Raw genomic sequence first — 13,492 nt, 5'->3', positions numbered from 1 at the left:
AGTGTGTGAAAGAGAGAGTGAATGAATGAGTTGAAGAAAGAGAAAAGGAGATAGAGAGAGAGAGTGTTAATGAATGAGTTGAAGAGAGAAAGAGACAAAGAGAGAGTGTTAATAAATGAGTTGATTGATTGATTGATTAGCTGCCTTTATTAAAAACCTAGGAGGGCGAAGTTAGGGCGCAGCCGGATGAATTGAAGAGAGAAGAAGCGAGAGTGAGATAGTTGAATTGAGAGAGAGAGAGAAAGAGTTAATGAATGAGTTGAAGAGGAAGAAAGAGGGAATGGATGAGAGAAAGAGAGGGAGTGAGAGAGGAGGAGATTATGAATGAGTTGAAAAGAGAGTGTGTTTGTGTGTGAGAGGGAGTGAGAGAGAGAAAGAGATAATGAGTTGAAGAGAAAGAAAGAATGAATTGAAGAGAGAAAGAGCGTGAGTGAGATAGGACGAGATAATGAATGAGTTGAAGAGAGAGTGTGAGAGAGAAAGAGAGAGTTAATGAATGAGTTGAAGAGAGAGAGAGTGAGAAAGGGAGAGAGGTAGTTATTGAATAAGTTGAAGAGAGAGAGTGAGAGAGAGAAGGAGTTAATAAATGAGTTGAAGAGAGTGTGTGAGAGAGAGAAATAGAGGGAGGGAGTGAGAGAGGAGTTACTGAATGAGTTGATGAGAGAGTATGAGAGAGAGAATGAGTGAGTGAAAGATTGACTGAGAAAGAGACTATGAATTACTTTAACAGAAAGAAAGAGAAGATGAGTGAGTTGAAGATAGAGAGAGAGGGAGAAAGTGAAGGGGATGACCGATTCTTTTTTCACTTCTTGAATATTCTTTACCGTCCCCTTGGCTAATATTCATCTCCTTTTCTCCTATCTTCCTTCATCGTCTTTCCTGTGAAATTTCATGTTCATTGTATGTATTTTTTTCTGTAGAAATATTCTGTAGACTTCAAATAATTATATTGATTGTCAAATTATGCTCTCTGGAATGTGTATAAATTGAATTTGGGATCGTTCTGGGCTTGAGCCTGTAAAGATGTAAAATTCTGGATAATTGTTTAAAGGGAACAAAAATGTTTCCATTCATGCATAATCCCTCCATGGAAAATTAACAAAGCATACCATAAAATGTCAAATAGCATTGGGTACTCACATTAGCATATGGCACCTGATGGTTGTTGAGCGCTGGTGGAGTCCTAGCAGGCAGCAGAGGTCTCGGGTTGTAGTGACCTGGATGATGCACGTGGAAAATTGGAGATCCCAACACCTGAGCAGGATTGGCAGCCAAGTGTGGTGGCCGGAAGTAAGCAGCAGCTACTGGTGTATTAGTGGCGTAGATAGCAGTGGTGGCAGAATGTTGCATCTGATGGTTTTGTTTTGCGTGCCACAGAATTGCAAGAATTTGGTGTCTGCAGAGATGTAGAACTGGTGCCAAAACACCTCAGATCTCAAGGGATGTGCTTGATTTTCCCTCAGGGATTTGGTTCAACTTGAGGTTGACCTATCCAAGACAACACACTTGTGTTTGGAGGTATTTCTGCTAGAAAGGACAATGTCCAAACTTGGATTTTTGTTCCAAACCACCTTAAATCCCAAGGGATGAGCTTGATTTCCTCTCAAGGATATACTTTTACTTGAGGTTAACCTATCCAAGACAACACACTTGTGTTTGGGGTGTTTCTATGAGAATAGGGAATGTCCAGGAATGGATTAGAGACAGAATTTGAAGAATTTCTACTCTGGGATAAACTAGAAACAGGTTGCAACTGTTTATAGAGAGTGCACTTATGACTGTGAAGATGGACTTCTCCCAGAAAAGCAATGTAACAGGTGATTCTTCTAAAAGACTACTGTAAATTTATCAGCAACCTCTGAAAATCAAACTTTTCTACAAATGGCGAGAGATATTCCACTGGATACTCTGAATATCTTGAAAGAAACTGTGTCCACACCAATGCTTGGCCAATTTCTGATCTATGAATAGTTAGTGATTGGGTTGGAGAGTGACTACTTCAAGATGTTTTCCACTTTCAAGTTTAGAATTCCACCTGAAACAGAAAATGAAGTAAAATAAATAAAATTTGGGGTGTCTTGTACTTGAATATGTTCATCTATAGTGAGATTCTTGTTATAAAGTCAGCACCTGATTAGCTTTGGTGTTGCTATCCTTGTCTGTCATTAGACAAAGCTGATAGCTCTATCCTTTTCTCACTCCGCACTGTTGCCAAGTCGTTTGTATGCTATGGAGAAATAAAATGAACTACCAGAATATCAAATCTCAATCAGAGAAATACTGTATTTAGGCTAATCATAAAAAGATGACTGTATTTTCTTGGTGAATAGTCTAGAATATTTTTGAGATAGAGTCTATTATTATAAACAAGAATCAATATTAAATCAGGAACACCAGGATGAATTGAATCTACTGTGGAAGACCAAGGTCTATAAATACAGGTCATGACACAATCCCGTGACGCATTGCAAAATTGCAATTTTGTGGGGTTCTAGTTCACCAATTTTCAAATTTATTTTCAGCTGTTATCATTGTAGATTGAACTTAACATGATGTGCTATTAGTAATTGGAATTGTAGAAAAAATTCTTCCAACAGAATTATACTATTCAGGAAAATACTGGAAACTAAATTATTGATTTCTAGATTTAATTATTGGGAACTTTAAACTCTTTTTCAGGTTTACCTCGCATATTTTTGTGTCTTGTCCCAACGCCTTATGAATCTTGATCGATATGTTACAAGAATAATAAAATTTTTTTTTGTAATAAATAAATAAATTATTGAACCATTTATTATTGGAATTTTATTATTAAAAATAACTTTTTTGGACTCAGGGGACCTTGAGACATATATAGAAATTTAGAAATTGGGGTACCTTAATAAAATTATTTTCGGAAAGCAATACTTTCCTTACCTATGGTAATAGGGCGAGGAAAGTAAAAAATTGAAAACCTGAATTAACATTATTATCTGAATCAAAATATTCTTTTTAAAATGCATAATGCATGATTTTGTTACGAGAGAGTTGAATTACATTGGACTTTCAAATGTAAAAACCCTACAAAATGGCCGCTCCATAAGGAACACGAGTGTCTTGACCTGGTTTTTATAGAACGTGTGAAAGACAGTGGAAACAGAGAAGTGGCAACAATGTGTTCCTATCATTTCCACTGTCTTCTCACTATTGGGATCTGTAATGCATTCCTAAAAAATGACAATCTACTAAGCTATCAACTATAGAAGGCGGATAAAACAGGAACTTGGCAAATATGCCGTTCTATCATTTTTACTAAAACGAAACGAAACTTGGCAACAATGGGTTCCTATCATTTTTCACTGTCTTCTCACTATTGCGATCTGTAATGCATTCCTAAAAAAATGACAATCTATCTACTATCTACTAAATAAACTTGCCAACTACGCCGTTCTACCATTTTTACTAAAAAGAAACGAAACTTGGCAACAATGGGTTCCTACCATTTTTAACTGTCTTCTCACTATTGGGATCTGTAATGCATTCCTAAAAAAATGACAATCTATCTACTATCTACTATAGAAGGCGGATAAAACAGAAACTTGGCAACTATGCAGTTCTATCATTTTTACTGAAAAGAAACGAAACTTGGCAACAATGTGTTCCCATCATTTTTCACTGTCTTCTCACTATTGGGATCTGTAATGCATTCCTAAAAAAATGACAATCTATCTACTATCTACTATAGAAGGCGGATAAAACAGAAACTTGGCAACTATGCAGTTCTATCATTTTTACTGAAAAGAAACGAAACTTGGCAACAATGTGTTCCCATCATTTTTCACTGTCTTCTCACTATTGTGATCTGTAATGCATTCCTAAAAAAATGACAATCTATCTACTATCTACTATAGAAGGCGGATAAAAAATTAATTTGCCAACTACGCCGTTCTACCATTTTTACTAAAAAGAAACGAAACTTGGCAACAATGCGTTCCTACCATTTTTCACTGTCTTCTCACTTGTGATCTGTAATGCATTCCTAAAAAAATGACAATCTACTATGCTATCTACTATAGAAGGCGGATAAAACAGAAACTTGGCAACTATGCCGTTCTATCATTTTCACTAAAACAAAACTAGAACTCCCTAGAAAAAAGTTTAATAGCATCTCTAAAAGGCTGTAAGATACCTATATAACCCACCTTTGAACTTGACAAAAATGCCGTTCTATCATTTTTCACTGAAGGTATAATGTGAATCTCAATATACATTAATACCTACGGTACTACGTATTAGTTTTATTTAGTTAAACTATTTGTTTTATTTATCAAAACCCATGAGATGAATGTAGTAATGGTAACTTATCTAATAATTGTTAAGTAAATAACTGGTCTGAGTAACCAAAGTCCAATTCTTATCAAATACTACTTGATTTGTTTGTATTGCAATATTGAACTCATTTCAAATTGTATACCGGTAGTATAGTCATTCAAAAATTAAACTCCTTCTAAAGCTGCGTTCACACCAAAGTTATCAACAAAATGTTAATAACTTAATTATTATAGATTCTATTAGATTGAACATAACTTATCATACACATGATGAACATATGTGTTAGTCAAGTTCGGTTCAATCTAATAGAATCTATAAGGATTAAGGTATTAAGATTTTGTTAATAACCTTGGTGTAACCCCATCTTAATCTTGAATGTGAGAAGATGACTACAGTTCAATTTCGTCTACAATTACTCTATCACAGACATTATTATTTTTCCACAAAAAATGTTTTAGCAAGAGCTTAGGTAGCCTACAACAATTTTAAAAATAAAAAATCCTAGGTCTACTGCAATCATATCATAAATTTACTTCAATGGCATTTCCTACTAAAATCCTATTCATCCATTGTTGATATTGTGTCAATAAACAGTTACAGAAGTACATAGTGTCCAGTCACTAATGTAAACACATTATTAGAGATATCTAGTTGAATAACAGATGATCCATAATACTTTCTCATGTCTTTTAGATACTGATACAGTTCTTAATACAATAGAAAGAGTCATAGTGATAATAGTTATTTGTGCAACTAGTGCGCAAAGTCACAGTTTGCTGCACCGAAAGAAACGTTTACGCCCGAGCCGTAGGCGAGGGCGGAATGGTTTCTTGAGTGCAGCAGAGGAACTTTGCGCACGTATTTCACATTAAGTTTTTCCTACAGTTACCATTGAATATGAAAAGTGGGTAATTATGGGTAAAATTGCCTGAAATGCATCAAATGTTTTTCTGTGTAATTTTATTATTGATAAAAACCTTAATTTATTGTCAAATTGAATAAAAATGTTGTCGTTGGTTATAATATATAATGTAATAATTAGCGCGTTGTGCTTGGTTGCACCTCTGCTCACTATAGCAGCCACAGCAGTCACTGTTACCAGCTTCATTATTATAGATTCTATTAGATTGAACATAACTTATCATACACATGATGAACATATGTGTTAGTCAAGTTTCGTTCAATCTAATAGAATCTATAAGGATTAAGTTATTAACATTTTGTTAATAACTTTGGTGTAAACCCACCTTAATCTTGAATGTGAGAAGATGACTACAGTTCAATTTCGTCTACAATTACTCTATCACAGACATTATTATTTTTCCACAAAAAATGTTTTAGCAAGAGCTTAGGTAGCCTACAACAATTTTAAAAATAAAATACCCTAGGTCTACTGCAATCATATCATGAATTTACTTCAATAGCATTTCCTACTAAAATCCTATTCATCCATTGTTGATATTGTGTCAATAAACAGTTACAAAAGTACAATAGTGTCCAGTCACTAATGTAAACACATTATTAGAGATATCTAGGTAGTTGAATAACAGATGATCCATGATACTTTCTCATGTCTTTGTGATACTGATAAAGTTCTTAATACAATAGAAAGAGTCATAGTGATAAATAATATAATTCTATGTTGAATTGCACTAGGAAATGAATAAGAAGATATTTCTGGTTGCTGTTAGAATAGTAGAATATGAATTAATAGAGATCAAATTCCTTATGTTCCAAAGTAGACTAAGTGGACTGGAAACTAATGGAAAGAATCTTGAAATTAACCTTAATGAAATCATATTAATAGAAATAAAATAGAAATATTTATTCATGAACTTTTCGGGAAACTGTCTTTATTTATGTGGTACGGTATTTTTTGCACCAAAGACTTTTGCTTTTAATATAGGCTTTATCAATTTCTCCTTTGTTATCATATCTGTAACATATATCTATATGTTTTGTGTGCTTGTTTTTTGACGAACCAATTGCTACAATTAGCTTACAAGGTAATAAAGATCATTTATTCATTTTATTTTATTTAATGGAAAATAATCTAAAGACCTGATCCCTAAAAATAATCTAAATACCTTTCACAGTAAAGAAAAAATATATAGTAGAATTATTATACTTATTATAATAGCCTTATCAATTATAGTACTGTACCGCATATTATAAAATCCTTTTACTTAATGCTGTATAATATGAACAATTAGATAGTATTGTATATTAATGATAATACTATATATTATAATAAATAGTAATTATTGGATAGTATATGATATTATATGGGATCCCTAAAAATAATCTAAATACCTTTCACAGTAAAGAAAAAATATATAGTAGAATTATTATACTTATTATAATAGCCTTATCAATAATTGATTATAGTACTGTACTGTATATAATTATTATAGTACTGTACCGCATATTATAAAATCCTTTTACTTAATGCTGTATAATATGAACAATTAGATAGTATTGTATATTAATAATAATACATATATATATAAATAGTAACTATTGGATAGTATATGATATTATATATGGTAATGGTATTAGATATGGATACTGTAAGTTAGTATTAATTTGATAATAGCGGCCTACCTCTTACTTTCAGAGGCTTAAAATGTATCCTATTTCAAAGTTGGTAATCCATTCTCAACTACTTTGGAGCACACTAGTAAATTAAAACTAGAAAAGACAAGGATATCTGTAAAAACAGTTGCTGTACTTGAGAAAACGATACGCTAAAGTTGACATTAAAATCAATTACCTATCCATGTATTAAAACTACTATACCAACAAAATAATACAGTAACTTAACAAGATTAATGCCTGATCAATACTTCTGAGCAGTGAAAAGCAAATTTCATTGAACAACTCAAAACGTAAATCGCTCCATTGTACTAGCAAAATTGCATAAGATATTTCACCTTGACGTGTGCAATTGTGCATTGAAAAAGTGCATCACAATGCTCAATTAGTGAAAAAAGTTGAAATTGACAAATGAATACTTAAAATGGATGACAATCATGGTAGGTTACATTAGATGGTTAACAATTTACAACAACCCTTTCAAAAAAAGGTTCAAAAACATCATCATTGAATGTAAGGTTGATAATTATTTTAAGGTAGGTTAGATCTATGTATTTAGAAATATAATATAGGATTGTAAGATGTTGGAGGATAATTTCAGTGAGACACTGAACACACATGCAAAAATGTCGGCAAGTAATATTTCAGGGGGACGTGTATGTAGGCTAGCTCAATAAATTATACAAGGATTGATTGAAAAGTTTAGAATATGATATTGTACTCACCGAAAACTACTAAAGCGTCTACAATATCCAAATATTTGAGTCAAAATGGGACAGAGTTTCCAATATTTAACTGTAGAACAGAACAGGGATCTTTCTCGAAACTAAAAATTCACAGACATAGAAGGCACTGTTACAGTCTTAATACCGGCTTTTTTCATTTGCAAATTATTCCATGATCGCAACACTAACTTTAGAACGATTAACACCTGCGTAAATCTACACAAATCTATTATTACAAATATTAAATATCTACACAGAGTCACACCCCTAGAAGTACAACACATAACACTGACATTACACCCTCTCTACAAGAACTGCATTACTAGAACATAACCATCCCTTGACTAAGCTTAGTTGTCTGCAATGAAATCGATTCACCGTCTAGAAAAACTGTAGTTTAACAAAAACACACGCAAATTGTAACGAAATACACACTAAAATTGATAAAATTCACTAATTTTAGTAGCCGATTGTTAGATATTGATTTTTAGTTAGTGAATATCTTCATTTGACAAGAATTTTGACAGGAAAGACACTATTTGACTCGAGTGGGTGTGCCAATTTCGATTAGAACGCATATGCCATCTAGCGACGGAATTTGGTATTAGAAAGTGACTCGCGGGTATTTTGAAATTTTAGACTGTCCAGATAATGATGGAATTATAGCATCTACAGTAAATTTAAATCAAATATTCTCTGGATTTATAATCTGTTTATCATTGATAATAAGATATTATGTTAAAATCTTGTGATCATTTCCAATATACAGTACCTATTTTGTTTTTACAGATTAAAATTGTTCTTGATTCTTACCAAAAGTGCACGGTACACAATACCTTAGGATAGTTGGATGGTTGATGAAAATGAAGGAAATAGGAAAACAATTCAGTTTATCTCTTTCTGTATAGGGCTACTTGTAATATGAATATAAAGAAAATAAAAATCTCAGTACCCTTTTTTAAAATATTTTATCACAACATGTTTCGGTCATTTATGCCATTTTCAAGTAACTTGCAAATGGCATAAATGACCGAAACATGTTGTGATAAAATATTTTAAAAAAAGGGTACTGAGATTTTTATTTTCTTTATATTAAAACTATTTAGTTCTATGAGCATTGAATTATCAATATCTTGTATTGATTTATTTTTTTATTTGTTTCGATTTTCATCGCTTTATTTAGCACAATAAGAGTTCTTTCTATTTTGAAGAATCCCTATGGAGAGCACAATATGGTAGAGAAATTTAGTACGGTAACTACGTTTACACCGGTACCTAATTGAACAATTCATACCAGTAGTTCTGTGAACAGTAGACCTCACGCAGTATTCTCATCCACAAGTACCTGATTGAAACTATAGACCTTATGGAAATACAGCAATAGACTGGCTTCACCACACATCTGGGTAATCACTTGTGAACTGATTTATGATGAATAATTCTATAGTCTGATTTTTACTCTAATATTAGCTATGAAGGAGGCTTTTTTTTCCTTTTTATTAACCTTAAAATGTAAAATTTCAAAAAACCTTGTTTAAACGTCGACACGCAATTAAAAAAGGAGCATACCTGTCAAATTTTATGAGAATCTATTACTGCGTTTCGCCGTTAATGCGCACATATAAACATTTAAACATTAAGAGAAATGCCAAACCGTCGACTTGAATCTTAGACTTCAGTTCGCTCGGTCAATTATAAAAAAAATATTTATACCAGTTTTTATCAATAATTTTCCATGTGAATAATCAATGTATTTCACTTTTTTTTATTTGTTCCATTTTCTATCAATATTCGTCGTAAAAACAGCGCTATTGTCTTGATGTCATTGATTAAACAAAATTACTGTAATTTACTCCCAGAATAAGATATTATTCAATATAATATCTTTGTTAATGTTTTATCTATTATCGAGTCAAGTTTTCCATACATTCAGAGATCCTGGATCTTGAGTGTCTCATTCTTTTTAAATATTATTAGTCTATAATTTCTCAATTCAGTGGTGGTGAAGTTCAACTCCATATAAGATAAGCAATCCTTTGTCCTATCTCTATGATAATGTATATAATACCATAGAGAAACAATAGCTTGAGTAGATATCCCATGGTATAGGGCGTTTATGTCGCAACTTTCACTGTTATCTCAAGCCGATAGTCCACGTATTTCTTTGCCAAAAAGGTGTGTGACACTGGTAGTCTCTCATATTGTGCCGTTCATACACTCTCACCCCAACAAAACAGTAAAAATCTCCAATAATCGACAGTAATCGGCTTGAGATAACAGCAAAAGTTGCGACATAAACGTCCTATACCATGGGATATCAACTCAAATTATTGTTTATCTATGATAATACTTAACTTTTGTTAGATATATTAATAAGTACCTATACCTAAACATGACAGAATATGGGTCTACGAATAAAATAAAATGAAACCTATAGTCTATCACTCGGTATCAACTCAGATTCTAGATAATATTTTATTTAGGTAGTTTGAAAATAAAAGTTTAATAACATTATTATATCATTTCAAGCAAATTTTCATAGAAAATGTAACATTAAAACCATCTATAGTGAGGTCCACTTTATAATGGCAGTGGAGAAAGATAGGAGAAAAACGATGCCGATCCTCTGTCTTGTCAATGCCTTTCTATATACGGTAGTAGCTGATACAGGTTTATTGATGTAATATTCAACTAATCATTTTCGTTTACAATAATCAATCATATTTTATTAAGCAAGAAACTATATTTTTCAATAATTTCATAATGCATTTTCATAATTAAGATTGAATATTTTGTTAATAATCAATCATTTAATACGGGCTCCGCTCTGGAGTAAAAAAGCATATAAAATTTATATTACGAAAGAAGAAATTATATATATTTATACTTCATACAGAAAAGTTCTATCTAATCACAGTGGATTGAGATCAATTCCCAGAGGAATATGCAAAAATTTCCCTCACAAAAGAATGTTAAATTTAAATCCTGATTAATTCACGTGAACCAATCAGGGAAGACCATTTAAAAAAGATAGGTTATCTGTTGTTCTACTTGAATCAATCAGGATTAAATTCAACCGGCTTTTGTACAACCGGCACTAAGTACCTGATTGAATGATCACAAAAGTTCAACAGCTGAGTCATAATTTTGTCTAAGTCCCACACACATGCACTCGCTCACTCACTTCCATCATCAACATACGACGAAATTGTCAGCTGTTTTTCCAAGGATGAATAAATCCTTTTAATGTTCTTCAGCGAGTTTTCCCAGGGATGAGAAATAGTGCAATCGAATTTTTATATCATAAACCTACTTTGTTCCAAATTCCGTGAGAATCGTTAAAGCCGTTTTCGAGATCCGGTCACATACAGATATAATAAACATCAAACAGAAATTGCTCGTTTAATAGTATAGGATTCTACATTGTAAAAGACGATCTGTCAACAGATCAAAGCAAGAAAAAGATAGCGATATCCGCTTTTTTGAATGATAGACAAGAATAGCAATACCAATGCTGATCAAACACTGCCATTATAACGTGGACCTCACTATAGTTTTTCACTGCTTACCGTATAAATTTTATAGAAAGACTAGCCGTCAGGCTCGCTTCGCTCGCCATATCCGTCTAGCCAGGGGGCTCCGCCCCCTGGACCCCGACTGGATTGTCCAAGAATGAGATCAGCAGGCGAGCGATTGAGCATTTTTATCATATGGCTGGACGATCCAGTCGGGGTCCAGACTAAACGTCTGGCTAAACGGATATGGCGAGCGAAGCGAGCTGACTGCTAGTATAAATATTCCCAGGATTGAAGTAGCAGTGCCCAATCAATTTTTCGCGATAAATGCATTTAAATCTTCAACTTGGTGCCAACCTAACAAAGTCAACTCAACTTAATGCCAACCTGAAAAAATTATTAATTTAGTTGCCAGTTAACAACTGTTTCGAAGAGGTACTCTATCTAGATTATAGCTCTATAGTAACATGTGATATGGAAATTTCAATTATAATTATGAGATTGGGAGAAGAAGAATATACATGCTAAAAGACGAACTTTAAACCCTTAAAACAACCCTTAGAGTTAAAATATTGCCAAAAGATTCTTAGTGCGCCTCTAAGGGCCACTGAACATACCTACCAATTTGAACGTTTTGGTCCGGTAGATTTTAGTTATGCGAGTGAGTGAGTGATGAGTGCCATTTCGCTTTATATACAGTATATAGATTGGGAATATGAATATTCCAATCAATGCATTGATGCATTGATTTATTTATTTAGGATTTTCGTTAAATAATAATTATCTATTAGTTAGCATTTGAATAAATGCATTCTCTATTTAATTCCATCTGAAAAAAGAATATATTTTAGTATATTATAATATGATGATATGAAATGGGAGTCCGATCTCACTATAAAGGCTTCAAACCTGCATCACTGTAGAAATCAATCTGGAAAATCAAGAAGGTGATTTTGAAAATAACACAACAAAAATCATGGATTAAGATGCAAACAATCATTTATATTTAATCTACGACCATCCATAATATGTTGACAATATAGACAATTAAGATTCTGTATCTAGACAATCAACTAATACAATGATAAGTTACTATATCTATAGATAACTTATAGTTTTGTTTCACACACACATGCATACCTGGGATTCAGCCTCATATATAGTTATACACATAATATAGTTTACGTTTTGCTCTAGAAATTAAATATGAAAAAATAGTACAGAGCTGTGTAGGACAATGGAATAGATATAATAATATATTCTCATATCAGGTATAATGTTCAGATTCTAACCATATTCATATTTTATATTCATATATTCACATTAGTTTTGGTGAATAAAAATGTTATAGTGGAATTCGACAACATCTTTTTTCCTTTCTTTATCATAATATGGAGAAGTTCCACAATATCTCTGATAAAAGTGTTATATATATTCATATTTTATTACACTTAACAAGGATTAGAATTCAGTGAATTCAACCTTAGAATTTTAGATTCAAGCTATGGTTAATAAACCAAAGTTTAGGTGGAATCCAAACCACGACGGTGGTCTAGTGTAAGGTACCGTACCATACTAGGGCGAGATTCATCTCAACCTTCTTCCATGCTTATAATAGGCTGGATCCAAAATACTGGGAAAGAGAAAATTATACACCCTATAACTATAGACAGTATATTTTATCCCAGTTTTTTAAAAGCTTCAAGAAAAATATTTATGATAGCAAACTACTTTAGGTGGGTTCCCAACCACTGGAGAAAACTGATACATTTTAAAACTATAGATAAACTACATCATACACAGAATCTTATCATTTTCCAGACTTTCCAATAACATTGAAATAAAATATTTCATCTTTTTCAAACATAACAGACTCATCAATATTTGTAATGATTTAACAAAATAATTCATTTATTTCCTTCAACCAACAATAAGGATAGACAACATAGTAAATCTCTAGCAAGCATAACAGATTCAATCTAAAAATATGCAACTTTATTCTAATATATTTATTTTTAGCTAATCAATGCAGAAATTTCCTTTTTTGTTTTGAAAGTAAGATAGATTGTACTATCAAAACCAACGATTTCAAGTTATACATTTTCAAATTAATATTTTTCTAGTTATTAGAACAAAATTCATTAAAAATATCAATGCCTTCAAATAATCATTATTACCTACCACTTTCTAATAACTTAAATCATTATTTTTTCATTTACTGTATAGTTAACATTCACATATATTGATTAGTAATATTATTTAATATATTTTTATGGTCAAGATAGTCATAATTGGACGAAGTAATCATGGTCTTTTCAATAGGGTAATTAAAGTTATTTTTGTGAT

General features: G+C 32.1%; 1 protein-coding gene across 1 annotated transcript in view; it reads right to left on the bottom strand.

The window, feature by feature from the left end:
- The window catches only part of LOC120354261, a 74,111-nt gene extending 65,929 nt beyond the window's left edge, over nucleotides 1-8,182 (bottom strand). The window contains exons 1-2 of the mRNA XM_039441154.1: nucleotides 7,632-8,182; nucleotides 1,141-2,035 (exon numbers count right to left, since the gene is read on the bottom strand). Coding sequence (XP_039297088.1) covers nucleotides 1,141-1,350 — 210 coding nt within the window. The 5' untranslated portion in view covers nucleotides 1,351-2,035; nucleotides 7,632-8,182. The remainder of the gene's footprint in view (nucleotides 1-1,140; nucleotides 2,036-7,631) is intronic.
- Nucleotides 8,183-13,492: the final 5,310 nt, after the last annotated feature.

This window comes from Nilaparvata lugens, chromosome 14 (genome assembly GCF_014356525.2).
Source record: "Nilaparvata lugens isolate BPH chromosome 14, ASM1435652v1, whole genome shotgun sequence".
Taxonomy (NCBI): Eukaryota; Metazoa; Arthropoda; class Insecta; order Hemiptera; family Delphacidae; genus Nilaparvata; species Nilaparvata lugens.
This window is presented reverse-complemented; position numbering and strand designations above follow the sequence as displayed.